This window comes from Pteropus alecto, unplaced genomic scaffold (assembly GCF_000325575.1).
Source record: "Pteropus alecto unplaced genomic scaffold, ASM32557v1 scaffold88, whole genome shotgun sequence".
NCBI classification, from domain to species: domain Eukaryota; kingdom Metazoa; phylum Chordata; class Mammalia; order Chiroptera; family Pteropodidae; genus Pteropus; species Pteropus alecto.
The window spans coordinates 7,207,241-7,228,355 of NW_006494611.1; the positions used below are offsets into that span (position 1 = coordinate 7,207,241).

At 37.1% G+C, this 21,115-nt stretch overlaps 1 protein-coding gene across 8 annotated transcripts in view; it reads left to right on the forward strand.

Moving 5' to 3' along the window:
- The window catches only part of TP63 (tumor protein p63), a 210,099-nt gene that overhangs the window by 182,075 nt on the left and 6,909 nt on the right, over positions 1–21,115 (forward strand). For 4 of the 8 annotated variants that reach the window (XM_006925837.3, XM_006925835.3, XM_006925836.2 and 1 more), the window contains 6 exons: positions 168–283; positions 1,294–1,403; positions 2,071–2,207; positions 4,747–4,829; positions 7,383–7,519; positions 19,843–20,000. In XM_006925837.3, coding sequence (XP_006925899.1) covers positions 168–283; positions 1,294–1,403; positions 2,071–2,207; positions 4,747–4,829; positions 7,383–7,519; positions 19,843–20,000 — 741 coding nt within the window. Of the gene's footprint in view, positions 1–167; positions 284–1,293; positions 1,404–2,070; positions 2,208–4,746; positions 4,830–7,382; positions 7,520–13,678; positions 13,794–19,842; positions 20,001–21,115 lie in introns of those variants that run through there. The other 4 variants (XM_015599873.2, XM_025042291.1, XM_006925838.1 and 1 more) reach the window with 2 other exon arrangements.

Here is a 21,115-nt window from a genome sequence, read left to right on the forward strand (position 1 = left end):
GATATCTGGCAATTGAATCTGTTCCTTTTTTCAAGGATGTGTATTTTCACTATTAAACAAACTGTTCCTTTGGCCACCAACATTATGTCCATGCCATTTCATTTTGTTTTGTTTTGCTTTATTTTGAGGGTGAAGAACTAACTATCTCGTCTTTCTCTGTTCTACAGGACAGGTTGCCCCTCCTAGTCATTTGATTCGAGTAGAAGGGAACAGCCATGCCCAGTACGTAGAAGACCCTATCACAGGAAGACAGAGTGTGCTGGTACCTTATGAGCCACCCCAGGTAAAAAGATAAGGACTGGGCTGAGTTGGGAGAGGATTAATTTCAGTGACAAATGTGTTTCCAGTGTCTGTTTCTTAGTTCTTGTCATCAAATATGTAACCTTTTTGTATCTCTTCTCTTCATTTCTTCACATACTGCTTTTCTATCTCCTTCAAAACTTCTAAATGTGTACTAACTTAACTTGGTAACATGGCTCTGTGCCCATGTCCCTATCTTAAAGGCTAATAATAATTGAATTTGAAATTGAGTTAATACATGACCTTATCTCATCCAGAGAATTTAACCGGCAATTGAACTGGTAGCGAATGTGTACCAATACTGGATGCAAGTAGTCCTACACTAGGCTGCAAATGGGAGACTCTGAGAGGGATCTCTTAGCTGAAGTTTGGATGGATGGACAGGTGGCAGATTGGAAAAGCAGAACACTGGCATAGTGAGACCAGAGTCTTGGTTTGCTGGTTTGCTGTGTGAACCTTTAGCTGTGACTCTTCCTCTCCGGACTTCAGTTGTATCATCCATAAGTGGGCACTTTGGACTGGATTGAATGCTGAGGACCATATAAGTTCCAGAGGAGTGTTATTTATGAAAGTGTACCTTCATGTTTATGTTATACTGTTTTATCCACATAGGGAAAATATCCCTGGAGCATTGCTGTTATTTTTAGTAATGTTTTCAGCTCTCCTTTTACAGTGATATTCATTCACATATTTGATGAAGCCTGTTTGAATTTGGTGATACATATATGAACTCATAAATTAATAGGGTCAAAAATGATTATTTTTTAAAGCCTATTTCACCTAATATAGAGTCCAGTGTTTCAAATATTAGCCTTAGGCTTCCTAAGAGTCAAGGCAAAAAGGAATCTACAATGGGCTTTAGAGCTTTTCTTCCTAGAAGAAAGCGTATCCCTTTATCAGAGGTGGAGAGACTTAAATAGAGGGAAGAACTGAGAAAGAAGAATATCAGATCAAATTATTGTTAACACAGACTCTTTTTTCCCCCGTGTTCAGGTTGGCACTGAATTCACAACGGTCTTGTACAATTTCATGTGCAACAGCAGTTGTGTTGGAGGGATGAACCGTCGTCCAATTTTAATCATTGTTACTCTGGAAACCAGAGAGTAAGTGGCATACGCAGAATTGCCATTCTGCAAAATACATGGGCAGAGGGCAAAGTGAAATTGTGTTTGCTTTATCATTACCTTTGCCTGTACAGTAGAGAACTACCCTTGATTTTGTCTTTTGTGCTTTAAATCCTTGCTGCAAACACTTACATAAAAGATCTAAGAAAGTGGAGACAAAACGGGGTGGGTAAACATGGAGGGAAAAAAACAGAGGGAAGGCATGCAAGTCACTTCATACCTGAATTCTTGACATTTAACTGGAATAGTTTCTGATTAGACAGTGTTTGTTTTCATGTGGCCCCCAAGGCATTTAACAGTTTCTTTGAATCAGTCTGGGCTGCCTAAGGGGATTTTATCCGGAGACATCCACTGGCTTAACTCAAGTTTCCTTCAAAATATGTAGCTAAATACAGCTGTTCAGCTAATGGCTTGGAGGTTCTTTGCAGAACAAATGGAATGTTATTTACTAATATTGCTTGTGGCATGTAAGCACTTTTGTGTTGTGCCAAGTGCTTTTGGGTCCATCCTCAAAGCAGCCATGACTGAGCTGGTGGTGGTGGTGGACTGGTGATGGCCAGCAGTGGAAATGAAAATGGGAGAACTTCGGGAGACTTTTAAAATTCTTTTAGTTTGACTTTTTCCTCCCTTCTTTTCTAATTTCTAGTGGGCAAGTCCTGGGCCGACGCTGCTTTGAGGCTCGGATCTGTGCTTGCCCAGGAAGAGACAGGAAGGCCGATGAAGACAGCATCAGAAAGCAGCAAGTCTCGGACAGCACAAAGAACGGTGATGGTACGAAGCGCCGTAAGTAGCTGTAGTGGCCAAATGGGGTAGGGTTAAGTCTTCTCTACATATGGGGTTAACGGAGTGATATTTGAGAAGCTATATAATAAGACTTAAGGTCTCTAGGGACAAGTGTGACTCGAGGCCCCAGAGAAGGCATTGATGGAGGTGTTCAGGTGGACTCCAGGTATTCACTGCAGCTTTGATGCAGGACAGGGCAAATTTCCCCGAGTTGGTAGGGGTAGACCAAGCCCTGCACTGAGAGAAGAGGGTCCTTTGGCAGAGAATGTAGAAAGAATTCAACACACACGCTGAAGTTTGAGTCAAAAGAAAAGTTTATTAGAAAAGAGTAACACTCCATAGATAGAGTGTGGTATCCTCTCAGAGGCAGAGAGTGAGAGGGGCAGTGGGAGAGACAAGAGTAAAGGCAGTGAGAAGGACCCTGAGTGTTCAGGGAATTCATTTTATATGTCATTCTTTAGTTTCCATTTCCTTTGATATGGACATACAGTGAGGAAAGGGAAGCATAAGTAATATGAAAAGGTAAGACATTGTAGAGTGAAAGGACAGCTGGCAGTTCTTAGCCTTTAATCCAGAGGTTCCCCATGTTTTTAGCCATAGAGAATGACTCTTGGTTCCTGTTTCCCCTTCCACAGGTGTGAGAAATGAGTTGTTAGCAATCCAGCAGAAATTTTCCTTTGTTCTGAAGGTGTCTTCCTGGCCTGGCTGCAGGACTGAGCAGCATATTGCATCTCTGAAAGTGGCTCGATTAACATTTTTAATTCTCTCACCTTCTCCCTTTGTTAACTTGACAAAAGCAAATAGTCATTGTGAGGATTTCTTAGTCCCAGAGATTCTCAAAATGTGACTCCCAGACCAGTAGCATCAACATCATCTGGAAACTGGGTAAAAATGCAAATTCTTAGTTCCTAGACTTGTTGAATCAGAAACTCTTGGTGTGAGGCTCAGCAGTCTGTGTTTAGTAAGCGCTCCAGGTGACTGTAATGCTAATTGTTTAGAACCAGGATCTTAGCCTTATTGGTATTAGTTTATCTTTCTGTTATTGAGCATGAGGGCTAAAACTACATCTGCCTGCTTCATTAGTCTATGGGAACGGTGAGATTTAAGAATGCATTTCATAAAGTATAGACAGTCTAGAGAATATACAGATCTGGATTTCATTGAGTCTTAGCATCTATAAACCTCTTGAGGCCTTAGTTACCTTATCTGTAGTGAGGTCAGTTGTTTTCAAACTTGTTTTGTTAAGCAGTGAAAGCTTTTTCGAAAATGAAATATTTCAAGGATCATGCAATAATACAAAAGAGATGAAAGCGGACCTGCTCTGGTCGAAGGGAACGAGAGCTGGGGGCGGTGGCTCCATGCTCTACTCGCAACCACCCATTAGGCACCACCTCCCAAGGCCTAGCCCTCTAGCTAACAAAGTATGAAAACCGCTGATCCACATGTGCTTCTAACTTGTGAGATTAGATTCTAGGTGTCTTACAGAAACTTGCTATTACTACAACAAATATTTCAAAATAGACCACACTATGACTTATTTCATGAAAAAATTAATTTAATTACTACTTAGTGTCCAGAAGAAATAGAAATGATACTGCGTTTTACAGGAGAACCACAGAATGTTATGACGACCAGTCACCATCAACTTCTAACTGTTCAATATGATTTATCCTTCCTGTTAGGCTCTTTCTTTCACTGATTATTCTTCAAAAAATTATCTACGTATATGTGTAATTTAGATATATGATATTATCATTTATGACTTAAATATATGTATGATATAAATTATGTAATTTAATGTTAAATATAATAATATATTATAAGTAACATAATTAGATTTCCTCCCTAACTTTGCTCCTGAGTCGGCCTGTGGCATAGTTCCTATAGTCTTTCCCACGCACCTCAAGTTACCTACAAATCAATGAATTTCAGTAAAAGTGGACGATCTGAACTTTGCTAGAAAGATCATCTCTGTACCCTGGATCCTGGATATAGTTTCTAATTTTAGAAACCACAGGGATTTATGAGCTTAATTCATTTATTTTGCTAAGGAGAAAACTGAGGTCCTCGGAAGAGAGACTGCTCATCAGAAGTTATGAGATGCAATATTAACATGGGAGAGCTGAATGCACAAGGCTGAATGCATTGGCAAGACTACCTCTACAGTGTGCATTTACCACCTTGGAAGATAAATGACCTGAAAAATAAAACATAAAACCAATTTATCTTCCTTTCCTTAACAGCTGTTCACAGACACAGGCCAGTAAGACATGGGGATTCCTGCAGCACGACTTAAGCCAAAGGCCATTTCCCAGCATCCCAAGTTTCTTCCTTTCACTCATTCTTCCTTACTTACCTCCACCTCATTATTGTTAGGTTCGCCCTCTATGTGCAAAAAAATCCAATTATCCCCAATTAAATGGATGCTTAGAACTAGAAACTCTAATCTCACAGTATTGCTGGTGCTATTGTCTGTTTAGTAAAGGTATTATTGCTTCAGAAATGTTCCCAGGATAAAACTTGCACTTTTCTCTACCAGCTTTTCGTCAGAATACACATGGCATCCAGATGACATCCATCAAGAAACGAAGATCTCCAGATGATGAACTCTTATACTTACCAGTGAGTCTCCCTTGGGTATTCATGATTATTTCATTTTTACCTTCTTTGAATGAGCTTTTACTCTATGGTCATATTCCAATTGTGACAGTGAAGCTATGGGGGCTAGTGAGATAACACAGAGAAAAAATATATTTTTCGAAAAATCAGGAATTTATCCCATCCTTCCACAGTTTTGAAAAATATTAATAACGTAGGCTCCTCTACTTACTGCTCCCCTCTTAAAAGCTACTCTCCTAATAGAATTTTTCTTACCTAAATATTTAAAATTAATTTGTTCTTCATTATTTAAGGATGATAAGATTATCCTAGACAACATGGCCAAACATGGCCAAATTTAGGACTAAAACCTTGTCAGAAGACTTTCCAAAGTTGATCACACAACAGTGATAGAAAGTTGACTATGATTTCTTTTAGGGAGTGCTATAAAGAAAGCCAAGGAAGGTAGACTCCTCACATATCTGTGAATGACCATGAGACTCGGCCCAATCATTGAGTTGGACTAGTGTTCATTTCTATAAGAAATATTAGTCCTTTCAAAGTCTCTAAAGTGCCCTTCTTTAGACTATGGTTGCAGTTCGTTGAATTCTTATTACCTTAGGTCTTTGCCGTCTAGAGTGGCTACAAAGTTTGGATAACCAATATAGCCCTTGATGCCACATAAACAGACATGAGATATAGGCAAACAGGGCCAGATTTGAGTAGGAACTGGCAACCTGGGATTGAAGCTAAAGCAACTCAACAGGTTTGGGTGTGCCATACCTACTTCCCTACCTTCTTTGGGCCCTGACCATCAGGGATATAGACTGTTTACTGTTAGAACAATCAGACAGTGAGTTAGCTAACATTCTCAGTGTTTTGTCTCTCAGACTACATACGGAATCTGACCTGTGAACTTTAAGTTAAACATTATCCCAATATACTAAATACAGTGGTTCCTCCCTTCCACCACATATACCAAAATCTGATGATGCTCAAGACCTTATATAAAATGGTGTAGAGCAATGCATAGATTCAGCCCTTCACATCCACACATTCTAACCACCGAAGAAAAATACTGTTTTTCATCCAAGGTTGGTTGAATCCATAGATGTGAAACTGGGGGAATATAGAGAGCTAATTGTATATTTATTTTTTAAAAAATGTGTATAAGTGGACCCATGCAGGTTAATCCCATGTTGTTCAGAGTTAACTGTATTCCAGAAAAACCTAATGTTTTCAGCTGCTGAAATAGGAACCACTTGAAAAGCTGTTTTTTAATGAAATAACAATTTGTACTAGTGAAGGAGGTACCCTGTAATCAGTTATATCATATATGTAGTGAAGAATTAGCCAAACCAAGTGTGTGAAGAAAAAAAAACTCTTAACATAAGTTGAATTTGGATGGTATTTGTTGAGTGGCAAATATACATTTAGGGATCAGTAGGATACAGTTCTTACCTTCAAAGTTATGCCTTCTATCAAGGAGATTAAATGGGCACAATATAATGAAATATTTGTTTCAGTAGAGCTAGGCATGGTACCGTGGGAACACATAGGAAGGACAGAAATGGCCTAAAAGTGAGGTCAACAAAACCTTTCAGAGGTGATTCCAGAGCTGGGATGAGTAGGAGTTAACCCAACAAAAGGTAGAGAAAATCTTTCCATTTCTGAATTCTGATAAATTATGGCTGTCATACCTAGGGAGGGGACTAGGATGAGACAACTGAAGTTCCTAGGGTACAAAACGTAAATAGGCTGTCACTCTCAGGGCCCTGCGTGCCCTTCTGTCCTGGCCTGACTCTGTCCTGGCCCTGCTCATGCTTATTAAAGCTTTTAAAGACTCTCTTAAAGAGAGAAATATATTTTTCCCCAGCTGAAATCTTGTGTCCTTCCAGAGATAGTTAAAGGTAATTTTTGTCATTTGTTATAGTTAATGCTTTATAAAGTCACTGTGAACACTGTACCAGCAAATACGGACCCAAAATTGTGAGGGGAATTACTGGATTAGGTTTCTATGAGCCTCTGGTCACAGCATTTTCAGCAACCGATCAGTATCTAATCTTGTTTTATGTGTGCTTTGTTCAGAGACACCTTATTTAATATATACTGTTGACTCCTTAACATTGAACTCACAGCAAACAGCTATAACTCATGCCAGAAGGAAGCTTATTTAACTTGTGTTTTCTCCAGAAGGCACATCACAGCCTTCTTACACTCAGAACACTAGACGGCACTTTAGCACTACACTTGGGGACCATTTTAAACAAGTTTCACCAACAAAAAAATGTGGAAAATGTGGCACTAAACAGACCATGAAAAGGACACTTATTCACAGCACAAGCACTGAAACAAGAAGTCAGAGCGTTGCCTTGTCCAACCTCAGCTGGGAACGTGCACGGGTGACTCAAATTTTTCGTCATGAAGTGTTGCGAGTATTGATATTCATGTTACAAATAAATATTAGCAAGTTGGAAAATGCATCAATACAGAATCCACAAAAAATGAGGACTGACTGTCCTTCTGATACTTCTACAGCTTGTCATTTTTCCTTCTCTCTTCTGCTCCTTTATGTAGGTGAGAGGCCGTGAGACTTACGAAATGCTGTTGAAGATCAAAGAGTCCCTGGAACTCATGCAGTATCTTCCTCAGCACACGATTGAAACATACAGGCAGCAGCAACAGCAGCAGCACCAACATTTACTTCAAAAACAGTGAGTGGATCAAATGTGTTGATTTAGGAGACATTAGTAAGAGTGACTGTCAACAGTAAGGTGATTGTTGGATGATGAAGAAAATGAGAACATCATAGGTTCAGATGAGCTGGTGTGGGGCACTGTTTCAGTTTCAGCAACCTTCTACGTTTCTTATCATAACTTTCCCTTTGAGAAGTTGCACCTATATTCTGAAATTCAATCCAAACTATTACAGCTGAATTACAAAGTAACTCACATTAACAGAGTTAGTTCTCTTCTCTCCTACCCCATTTATACACATCTATCAATATACAAATTTTGAATATGCACTCTATTCTAATAATAATGTGTATATTTAAAAACACATAATCTTCTCTCATCCCAGTGGATTGTTTTGTACCTCTCCTGGGATGCACACAATCCACTTTTGGGAAAATGTTATAGAATAGGCATAGATAGAGAGCACATAGGTTTTACCATAACTGACTTCCTTGAGTGCTGTGTTGAGGATTCTAAGACCTAGTGCATGCTTATTGGGAAAATGTCTGGATGCAGAAGGTATCCAGGATCATCACACTGACATGTTTCAGCATCCCTGTTCTAGGTTGTTTTCTAGCAATACATTTTGGCATAAATTGGGCCAGATTTTGGAACCACAAATACATACAGCCTATGTACATATTAATTTTTACCTTGACTCTTGGATCTTTGATGATGTTAATTGTTTTATGACTAATCAGAATTGAATAGCTCTTATGAAAGGAAGGGAAGTTGGTGAATCAGGACTCTGTATTTATCATTCTGTGGTTAAGAATAATCACTTGTTTGCTTAATTAAGATTCTGTGTGTGTACTGGAAGTATTGCCAGAGTCTCTGCAGATATATTTCAAATGTACATATTTTGGGCCCATTTAGTTAATTCAAACATTTGACTTTATTCTTCAGGCAAAAAGAAATGAAGCCAAAACCACCTTGCCTAAGGCAAGCATTGTTTTTTTACAATAAATATATGTGTTTTTTTTCTGATATATTATTAGCTACTATAGAGAGAGACCTATGGGAAGTATAACAAAGAGAGCTCTTTATTCTTTTATAAATAAACATAAATTCAGTTGAGGAGGTTGGACCACATCTCTGAAAGTCAGGAGGTGTCCTCAGAGCAACTGTTGGCTAGAGGGTGTGGGGGTGGCCAGAAGAGGGATAGAAAGGAAGTGTGTTCTTTCTTTAAAAGACTTTCAACTCTTCAGCATTTCAGATCTTCTTTTTGCCTGGAAGGGATCTCACCATTTACTTTAGCATGAAAGTTTTACAAATCATAATTTTAAGATTTTATAGTAGGGCTGAGTGGGAAGTTTAATCAAGAGATTTCTTGGGGATACAGAGTATTCTAAAGGAGAATTAGAACTCAAAGTTTCAGACAGAATTCCCATTGCCAATCCTGTAGATTCTTTAGGATATCAGATAGAAATTTATGTTAATATATTCAAGTATAAAACTGATTTAGTTCTTATAAATTATATGACAGAGATCAAAGAAACAGACCTGTAACATCATTTACAGACCCAAAGGCGATAAGTGCCTTCCCCAAGATATAACATGCCATGGTATTAAGAAACTCTCCCAAATTTCCTCCAGTTCACTCTGGAAATGTTGGGCTCAGCCAAAAAGACCTCAGAAGAATGACGCTGTAGCATATCTTGCTGAACCACCTGCTCTGTGATCCTCTTTCCTCTCCTTTTCACAGTTAACAGGAAAAGTACTGTCAGGCCAAATTGATACCTATTAAATGATGTGATTTAAAAGGTCTGACCGTCTAGCTCAGGGGTTGGCTTTTATTTTTTTCTCCCCCCATGTAAAGCACCAGTAATAAATATCATAGGCTCGGGTTGATATGGTCTCTTGCAGCTACCTAGAAGCCACCACAGATAATAAGTAAATGAAGGAGAGTAGCTGTTACAGTAAAGCTTTATTTTATAGACACTGAAACTCACATTTCATATAATTTTCAAATCATGAAATAATCTTCTTTTGAATTTTCCCACCATTTAAAAATGTAAAAACCATTTTTACCTATAGACCACATTTGACCCTTTCACTGTAGTTTGCAGTCATTGTTCTAGATAAATGAATGGCTCTTCCTTCATTGCTTCTTGAGGCTCAGATTTTCTAATGGGAATATTTGGAAACTAATATGCGTATTTTAAAGTAGAGAGGCATTAAGAGGTTCTAGGAAATCCTGAAATGATTTTTAAGATGATGTTTCAGTATCTAACAAAAGAGTAGTTTTTAACTCTTATGTTCAAGAAAATTAAGCAGGCCCATCCAGACATACAATATGGTTAATGATACAACCCCATCATCAGCTAAGCCTGGAATAGTTGAGTTTATTCATGTAACAAACTATTGGTGAAGATCTGTTACATGAAAGCATTAAGGATAGAGATCAGAAAGATCTCTATCAAATAAATATTTGGGGCTCCTGCCTTCCCACAGTTTACAATTTAGTGGTGAATTCCTAACCAGAATACCCTTTGAATCCTAAGAAAGTCTAGAAATTTATTCTCAGCATCATGTAAATTAGGACAATTTTAAACAGTTTCTCTATATCATACAATAAGGAGAATAGTTTTGTGTCATAGTTTTAGAGACTTTATAAGCCAGGATGATCTACCTCAGTCAGTGGGGGGCATATGCTATTTGTGTTTGTTTACATGGCGTACATGAGAATACATTGCCAGGTACACCCATATAATGAATTATCCAGTGTTTATTGCCTAACTGGCTGGCATTGCTCTACAGGGAAATTATCTTATAATTCTTATTTCATAAAACAATCTAGTTCATCAAAGAAGAAAATGCATCTTAAAATTATGTTATTTTAAAGAGCCCAAAAGATTGTAGCAACATATTGTTACTATTTTTGCACGTGTGGCCCACAGATAAATAGTGAGGTACTCATAGCCTCATAATTACCTGGGGTGTCCATTTAAAAGTATCATTGCATGCTTTTGAGTTGTTGTCTTATAGTCTACAAGAGCTAACTTCAGATGTGATAACTTGAGCATGGAAATCTAACAGACTGCCAAATGAAATCTTTGCAAAATATAGACATTTGGTCTAATTATGCCTTTGTTACATTATATATACATGGCTCTCCAATGATTGATCTGCATCTATATAAATTCTCCAGTTTCTGTATTCTTCAGCTGAGTTTTTTTCAGCTCTTTTATTTTCATGCAAATCTCCAAGAAAAAGCATGAATGACTAGACAAAGAAAAACGGAAATCTAATTCCCTGGCAATCATTTGAAAAGAATAAATCAGCCTGGAAATGCCTACAATAGCCTGTGATTTCCTTTTCAAAAACATAGTACCAAGTTTATTCTGGTAAGGAATCAATTTTGTGCTTTTTTTTTTTTATAGTAGAGGGAAAATTAGTGGGAAGGGAATACACTTTCTACAAGGTGGCAGAAAAATGTTTTCAGTTTAATTACTTCTATTAGATTCTCACTGCGTGTTTCTCTCTGCTTGCTTTTCATTTGTGCATGGTTTTCCTTTTTCAAAAATTCCTTCCCAATTACCTTCATGATCATAGGCTTTGTGGAGGTTAAATTTTATACTGTTTTTGTGAATCAAATTGTTACAGGTATAAATAGGCTTTTTACCATTTATAAAGAAATTTGATTTTAGTTGCTTTGCTCACATTGGAGTAAACATGGGAGTTATGTTTATGGAGGCCAGAATCTAGTGGGAGAACAAATTGGACCTATTCTTGAACTAGATGCCTAGCCTTTATATTTTTAAGGAGCATCAGCTCTTAAGACAGCTTTGCAGAAGCCACTTGAGACCTTTTTAGCAATCTTTTATTTTGTGTGCTGTAGACCAATACTTTTTTTCTATTCATTTTTTTCTGTAGTTTATCCTCTGAGGCTCCCATCCTGATCTCAGGCCAACATTACATCATTAAAATTTTACTTAGCCTAACTCTTGATTTCCCATGGAAAATTATTTTTTAGTTTCTTCAGGATTCCTTTATTTTAATTTTAGTACAAAAATATGACCTACTTAAGGTGTCCTTAGTATCTTCTTTTCCTTTATGGTCACTTGATGATTGCGGCTTTTTAGTAATACAAGTCAAGAAGTATTGGAGCAAAGCAGGATCTTCAAGATCATAGTACTAACACAACATACCACAGCTCAGGAAACTGAAGCCCAGTGAACTATACCTTTGATTGATTTCATGGCCAGTTCATAATAAAGCCAAGATGAGAATCAGATTTGGAAGACACGGCTCTTTGCAGTGTTCTAGTCTGCTTAATTAGTTGAGAAGATTGTGATAATAAGACTAAAGCAAGCATCTATTCCCCTTTTTTTTTCTGGACTCTGTGCCAGTTGGTATTTGTCCTTGTGGTTTCAATGTAAAGTCCTATCTCTTTTAGCTCATTTGACTATGATTTTCTTCAATAATGTTGATAATTTTTCCTCAGATTCACATATCTGGGGGTGAAGAAGGCAATATTTTCAGGATCATAAATGTAGGAAAGAACAGAAGACACAAATCTCTGTCTCAACGCTAGACACGATTAATGTCATATTTCTAAGCTTGATTTAGAAATCTTCACCATTTCTAGAATATTTCTTTGAAATTGCCAGTTTTATATATTAAAAACAAAACAAAACAAAACAAAACAGATGAATATTGGCAATTTCAGGTGGCTCTACTTTACAGGTCATAGAACTGCCCAGGCTCTCATGGTTTTCTCAGTGTTAACTTTTTCGACTTCACAGCTATGTTAAGAAGTTGTTAGGGCAGAAGTTTATTAGCTCTGTATCGATCATGAAGGAAAAACGCAGATTAATTAAATTCGGATAGATTAGATCATTTTTCTGAATTTTCACATCTTATTGCAGAACTAGTCTCAGTTCTAGGTCTCATAGTTTGAACCTCTATGGTCCATGCACTCATATCATAACTAAAACAATTTCTGCATGTTGTCTCATTCAGTCCTTGCTCCACAAGTGGTCCCAAATGTAACATATAAACAAGAAGTCGAAGCTAAAGTTCTTTAGTTGACAGTAATTACTTCCATACTAATTTGTGTCCTGGCATATTCTTAAAGATGATCCCAGTTCTTGCTGATGAAATGATTTACTGAATCTCAGCCCTAACCAAGTAAAAATGGCTTTATCCTTTTGCAAAAAGTAACAAAATGTGATTCAGAAGCCAGTTGGGAAACAATTTCCAAACAGTTCAGGGGGTTGCACAACCTTTAGCATAATAAAGAGATTTGTTCCTGGCATCTTTGTGACATAACTGATTTCTTAATTATGCAAACGTTGCTTTCATGTGTTTGATATGTGCATTTGTAGGCCAAGTTTGTGACTGAAGGATTAAGATATTTATCCATCACAATCTGGGCACATATAAAATACTCATTAATAGTCCTTTACAAATGCATGATGGTGCAGCCCCCAGAATGATAAGATCATATTTCTTCACACTCATAGTTAGGCTAGGCAGGAACAGTAATGAGGTATCTTAATTGCGCAGATGACATTTTTCAAAGGATTAATTCTTGTCTCTACATTCCCTTTTTCAATCAATAGAGTCCAGTATGCCAAGTACTCTGCGAAGCTCTTTGACCTGCCTTGTCTCAGTAGTTCCCAACTGAATCACTTGTGGAGTTTGAAAAGAAAAAGAAAAAATAAAATGTTAGCCTGGGTCCCAGCCTGGGCTCAGAAGAGATCTAGGAAAATGCATTTTTTTTTTTTTTAAATTTCCAGAGGTCATTTGGATCGTTCTGGTTAATTACCACTACTTTATCTAATTTATTCTTCATAAAAATCTTGAGAAGTCATCTCTAATTTTCCCACCCGGGGCTCAGAAGAAATCAAGGAAAATGATTTTTTTTTTTTTTTTTTAAATTTCCAGAGGTCATTTGGATCGTTCTGGTTAATTACCACTACTTTATCTAATTTATTCTTCATAAAAATCTTGAGAAGTCATCTCTAATTTTAAAAGACAATAAAGAGGAAGGACCAAAAATAGTTTTATGAGCATTCTATTCTATCTATACTATGATCATGAAGGTAGGAGGATGTGTTTCTGTATTCAGTTGATTTGAATATATGAAATCCTAAGCCTTCATCTTTTGTTTTCTCTGGTTCCTCTCTGCAGTCTCCTTTCAGCCTGCTTCAGGAATGAGCTTGTGGAGCCCCGGAGAGAAACTCCGAAACAATCTGACGTCTTCTTTAGACATTCCAACCCCACAAACCGATCAGTGTACCCTTAGAGCCCCTTTTCTGTATTTTGAGCTGTGTGTTGTGTTTCCATGTGTGTGTGCACATGCACATGCACACATGTGTATCCAGCCTTTGTTAGTAGGACTTGAAGACACTTTGGCTCAGTGACTCAACTGCTCAAAAGCACACAGCCACTAGTGAGAAAATCTTTTCAAGGGACTCAAAACTTTACAAGAAAGGACATTTTCTGCAGATTCTGTATCCTCAGAACTAGTGTTGATCAGTCAGGAACCCCTGTGTTTGTGAGCTTTTGTGTTGTGTCTTGGGAGGGAAGGACTCAGGTTGGGAAGAGGGGCATTAAGTTGTTTATTAGAACTGTTTTCTGTTACCTTCTGTTGTGTTTCTAAAACTCGAAAAGAAGCTTTAGAGCAGGTCTCAAGCTTGAGATGTCTTTTTAAGAAAAGGAGATCAAAGTTATTATTGTCTGTGCATATGTAAATTGTAAGTGACTGAGAGACTCGGGCTCTTTTAATGCTGGTCATGCAGTAATATTGCAAATAGCAAACTAAAGTGTCAGGTGTACTGCTGGCAGGGAAGTGATAATTACCATAAGTAGCCAATGTAGGGGATGTTCTTTCATTCTTTTGAAAACTTGCATTATTAGTACCCTCCTATTAAGTTCATTAATGCTGTGTCAATCCCATAATTACCACCATACGTCAGCATCTGTGATAAAGAGTCCTCCTTGCTCATGGCAACCCTGGAGACTTACTCCCAAACTGTTGTTTAGAAAACAAGGCAAGTAAACCTATTTTGTTATTTTAATAAGAGGGTAAAACCACCCCAGTAATATTGTTCCAGGCAGTTATATATCATTCTTCAGTGCCTAAAATGGAGTTCAAAATTGTCTCACCAAATCTATGATTAATGTGTTTGATTGGAGCTCCTATCCCTCTATCCTACTATAAAACTAGCCATATTGCTGACATTGCTCAGGCTCCTTTTCCAGGAGACTTATGTTTTGTTTATGTGATGTCCAAGTAGACACATGTTAAAATCAACTTTTTTTTTTTTTGGCTCAAAGAGTTTAGAGAATCTATTCTTTCCATTAAACACACACACACACACACACACACACACACACACACACATTTCGAAATAATAGTGTAAACACTTTAGGAATCTCTCTCCCTCATTTCCCCATACCAGATCACCAGCTCTTGATTCTGTGTCAAAATGATTTCTTGTTATTGAGGCTGTTGCTTTATGGATGTGTGATTTTAATTTTCAATAAACTTTTGCATCTTGGTTTATCTTGCAGTTTTTTTTTCTTTTCTGTCTCTCTTGCTTTTTTTTAATTCCTTAAATAAGAATATTTTCATTGAAGTACTTGAAGTATCATGTAGAAGTCTAAAGAACAAGAGTAATAGAAGTGTTACTTTAGTTTTGCTTACACTGTGTCAGTATTTAGTGTTTCAAGATACTCTGTATCAATATCATCAATCCTAAAAATAAATTACAATGCCTACACTAATCCGAAAATGTTTAATTTTATCATAAGAAACCAGGCACTATAGTATCATTTAGTCACTCCCTGAACAAGTCTTGAGTTACATCTCATGTTGCTAAATTTATCAAAAGGAATTTAAATCAAGTCCAAAGTTATTAAATAATTTGACTTGTGCAACATAGACATTAGCAAATATTCATTCTAAAATCTTAGTTGAAACTGTTGTCCAGTGTTTTTTTTTAAAGAAATAACAATATATTCTGATCTTTAATTGCTTTAAAAGCTTCAAAAACAATTGTTCAAAATAAAAATAATTTAGTAGCTTAGAAAAATACCAGGAAAAAAACATCTTTATGTTTGAGATAAAAATATATTAGTAACGTTAGATGATCTTGTTTAATTTGCAGTGTGTTTTCGATTAATCTAATAATTTTGATTCATAAATCCCATAAAGGGTTAATGAGTATGTTTAGTTTTTTCACATTTGTTTTTTCTTTTACCCAATTTTTATGAAAGTTTTTGATGTGTTTATAGTGACTTTTATATAAATGAACATATTTGAACTGATGGATAACATTTTATAATTATGATTGATCTATCTAGAAATAAAATGCTGCCCTTGTATTTAGAAGAAAGATTGCCCAGCTAGAGAAAAAGGTTACAGGCAGGGAAGTACTGGGGAAAATTTAAAGAAACAATCCTTTTCTGATGTTCGGCATCTTCCCCTTTTTTAACCTTCCTCACACCAGAGGTATTTTGCAGTACCCCTCAATACTCTTTTCTGCCCTCAGATTCTGTACTCCAGAAATGGTTTCGTGAAATAGATTTACCCTGAGCTATCATCAAATTCTACTAAAGAGTTGCTTTATAATTAGCAATGGAAGATTTAAGGCAAAAGAAAGAATCCTTTGGTGGAATTCTAGGCATCTCCAGCAAGGTGGAAAAGATGACGAATTTTTGTCTTCTTAAGAATTTTGACTATATGCCATCTAGATAGTCACTAGACAAGGAATCAGGAAACTTGCTTTCTAGTCCTGGACAATCTAAAGGTCACTTATAGCTCCAAGATATTGAATTTTATTTTTAACAATGTACACAGAAGCCTAAGTTGTTAGATTAAGAACTAGGATTTACCAGGATTTCTCCTGAAAACTAGAAATACATGAAACCTGCCTTCCCTTATTTCTGTTATATTGAATTCCCAGAAAAATCTCGTATACCTCTAGAGAACACAATCTGAGGCTTACATCTTGTTATTTTTCTGAGAAGATTTATGTTCTTACATTTCTGTTTTTGTTTTGCTTTGTTTTGCTTTGGCAGGTGGATGGGTAAGAAAACCATAGTGGCACAGGTCCTGTTATCCTTGAACACTTTATTCATCTTTTCAGATTCACCATCAGTCTTTGTGAATGTCCACTCAAGGCCTTTAAATCAGTCACAAATTTATTCAGCCTTGCTCACTTTTCCCCAGCACGTAGAGATGATCAGAATATTCTTTTTATGTCACACATTGCAAACTTAATATATTAGACTACCCTGACCTTCTTTTTGTGGCTTCAATACTCACTTAAAGGAGGGACATTCAGAATTTCTGACCTGTTCAGACTCTCTTATTCCCATTCATCTGCTCACCCTAAATTTTAGATTTGTTCAATTAAGAATATGTGCTACTTCCTCCTATTAATTCTCATCCCCTTGACCAAATGCTAGAGTATTAAACATTGGGGGGCGGGGGCGAGAATAGTAAAGGTAAGCAATGTTTCTTGAGCATCTACAAATTATAGGACAATCCAGGGCTTTCATATAATCCAGTTTAATCTTCATAGCAACTCTTCTAGAATGAGTATCATGCCTGTTCTACAGATTAAGAAAATGGATCTCAAGAGACTTGTATAAAATCAAAATTAATTAATTAGTGTTGGATCTAGAAGGTGAACCTAGATATTTTGGTTGACTCCAAAAATGCATGTTCTTTCTTTGTTCATATGTAGTTTCTGACCTACCTTTTTCAAAAACAGTTTAAGTGGTTTATAATAAATGAACTAATAAAATGGTTAAAAAAAAACATGAAGGGAAAGGGAAAAGAGTTGTAACAGGATTTGGAAGAGGGTATTTACTATAACTGAGGATCCGGGGAAAATGCAAAGCTTTTAAATATATTTTTATTTTCCTAATGATGAACATTATTGGTCCAAGCGATGCCCATTTGACTGATTTAGGGGAATGGGAGAGATAGATAAAATTCTCTGTAGGTCACACAGGACCAACCTGCCTCTGGAGTCTGAGCAACCAGGCATCTTAGGTAATTTGCGGTGGACAAAGCGAGAAGAAGTGCCTGGCAAAACATCTCTTGGCCACCTTGCTTGTGCTTTCTTGCACTTTGATGTGGTCTTACAGATGTTCCTAAGTATATCCAAATGTGCTGACTCGTGCACATGATGGATTAGATTTGGTGATAGTTGAGGGGCTCCCTTTACTACATCCCTTGTTTCTTGCACCATCACGGTCTCCCACATTTATCTTGCTTACTACTTCACCCATTTCTTGATTCTGTAACCTAATGCACACCACACTATCTTATTTATCTTGGACTAGGAGCCAGGAGACCTCTCTAGTCATCATTTGGCAATGTGTCACTTGGCACATTTTCTCTTAGAACCTTATATTTACCCATCTGTATAATAAGCATAATAATTTCTGCCCATCCCTGCCCTGCCATACCATTTTCTCCTCCACAGGGATGAGAGACTCTTTCACAAAATAGATAAAGGAGACTTTCGTAACCTAAAGTATCTTAAAACTGGGTGGGTTTATTATTTAAACACCTCTTTATACAACATGAATCTAAAACTGTGAGTTCTTGAGAAGGACTAAAGAGAAAAATCAGTGTCCTCCTACCTTAAAGACAGTGATGGGAATATGCAGCTGAATTGTTAATTGTACATAAATTGTCATGCTCATTTTTGCAAATGTGTATATAGCATATTGCTCGAATTCCCTTATGTATGACTCTTCGGTGATATGGAATGAGACCATTCATTCCTATTTTGTGTAATTATGGAGAGCAGAATATCAGCTTCAAAGACCAAGCGTACTATTGTAGCACTCAAGTGCTAGAACCACTTTTTATTATGTTTTCAAACATTATTATATTATGTTTGTTTGGAACCTGAGTTCATTTATACAGCCTTCGAAATTTGTATTTTATAAATAGTTGTGTGTGTGTGTGTGTTTGTGTGTGTATATGTATATATACACACACACAAATAAAACTCAAGGAAACATTTTTCTCTCTCCTCTAACATAAATACAGCTATAGCAGGGAAAAAACAAACAGGAACAAAATAATACATTTTGCTTGAGAAGTCTAAAAAGGGAGTTTTTTCTATCATATGTTAGAAACATGCTCGAAGTCCAATCTTCATTCTATGGTCACAATAATTGCTCACGGTTAATGCCATATCATCCATAAAGTTCTCCTTCATCTTTTTCAGTTCTCACCACAGCCCTACAAGGTAGCTGGGATTATCATCCCCGTGTATCCACCATTCTGTGAACTTCTCAAAGAGCCATTTCTTGTTAGTTTTCCTAGCTCTAATATCTAGTTCCTGTAGTAAGTGTATGTTTTTAGTTTATATAGTTTCCATGTGAGAAAACAAAGGCCGGGCTTGCATGGAGACCTAAAGCTTCCTAATATATACTGGAGGAAGACTTAAACTTTCATTTTCTGATTTTATATCCTGCCCTATTTCTAGTAGGTATCGTTAGTTCTGCATTCAAATAAAAAGTCAAGAAAGCCAATTGAGTAGGGAATATCATATGTAATATAGTGAATAATATGACAAACCAACTCTAATAAATTTTCAAATTAAAGTTATGCTGAATGGAATTTTTTTTTTCCTTTGTGTCCCAGGAGACTTGTGGAAAGTCAACAAAATAGTTGTTCGGACTCCAGGGTTCTATATAGAGAGGCCATCAGCATTCCAATAGGTTATTTTATGTCCCATGAACATCTGTCTAAACTGACAAAGCATGTTTCCATGTCAAGGCCTCTGCATGAAGGCAGGGGCTGATGCCAAAGGCCTTGTTTGATTGGCTCTGCAGTTATTTTCTGCATATCTCAAATGGCCTAGGAAGCTAAAATGAAGTGCCTCAGCTGCTATTTGAGTTTGGCTTCTCCATATCTTTCATAAGCCTTAGAGTCTTCATTCAGTTCTTTTCTCTTATTGATTTTGAAACCTATTTGAGTTGACAGATAAGAGAGGGGAAAGGGATAGAGAAAAAAAAATAGCAGAAAAAGGAGGATGCAATCATTTTCCCTCTCACAAAGGATATTCTTTGGGAAGATATTCAACTATGTACTCTATACATTCAGGAAAAATATAATTTGATGATAGTTTTGTGATCCCTCCCTAGTCAAGAAGAGTTCTCAGATGGAAATGCAGATAAATTATTCTCATCAATCCTGGGGGAATATTTTGCAAGTGTACAGTTTAAGGCCATGTGTTAATCTGAGACCTGTTGGAAATGACCAGTCCCCACTCTTCAGTGTCCCATGCTCACCATCATTCCAATGTTTGTGTTCCTAGGACTTCGATGCAGTCTCAGTCTTCATACGGTAACAGCTCCCCACCTCTGAACAAAATGAACAGCATGAACAAGCTGCCATCCGTGAGCCAGCTTATCAACCCTCAGCAGCGCAACGCCCTCACTCCCACCACTATTCCCGATGGCATGGGAGCCAACAGTAAGAGCAACTCCCTTTAGTGGTAGCTGAAGGACCTACGGGCTAGTGTTAAAGGAAGACTCTGCTCTGGGGTGGGGGAAAGGCTTGCTCTTAAGCTAAGTGACAGAACAGATCAAAGTTGAGTGGCTTGAGTTTCTTACAGTGAACTTTTTCTCACTTTGAGGTGTGTGGTTCATTACGAAGCACATTGGTAAAGATGAGGAAGGCTGTTCCTTTCTTAGGGATAAAGATCTCTGTGAAAAGAACAGTCCACTTCCTGTCAGTGTGGATGGTGACCCACCTTCCACAACTTTTGAGATAGTCAAATGGAAATATATCCAACATGTGGGAAGTAGCATGGTGTGGTGGACTTACAATCTAGAGAAATAGATTATAGTCCAGACTCTATTGCAATATTAGCTATATAACTATGGACAAGTCACCTCTCTGCTCTAATGCTCAATTTTCCATTCTTAAAATTATCACTCTGAAAATTTAACATTTTATTATTCTTTGTCCCTATAGTCTTGGCCTTCTCAACTTGTCTGCTCCATTCTAGTCATAGTCTTTAATGAATTGGCATAGAGAGGAGTTTCCCATTTACTTATTTACATACAGATTCCTCATAACAACTAAGTATAACTATAAAAGTCAATGTGAGAATTGGGCTTCTAAATGGATGATGATTGGTATATAGATTTGTTGTAAATATAATTATATTGTTCACTAGAACTAATACAGCAAAATGGATACCAAACTTGAAAGAAAAAAGAACATAGTGGTAAAAATGCAGAAGGATGTATAATATCCTCAGGGATGCAGAAGCCTGAATACTATACATATATCCTGTAATCCTCCTCATAAAACAGTGCCTCAATCTTGTGTTTGGAAATCCTTCATCATTTTTATCAAGCCGTTAAACTTGTATTTCAGTGTTGCCTTAAAGAGAGTAGGCTTCCTTAAAGACCTTAAGGTAGGCTAGGATTGGGACTCTCTGTGGTCTGATGGCACATGTTCAGGTTTTAATGAGATGAAGATATATGTGATATGGTTGCCGGTTGTGGCCACAAAGATATTAGAGCCAGACTGCTCTCTCACTAGTGAAATTGCATCCTAAGGCTCAAAACCTGACCCCT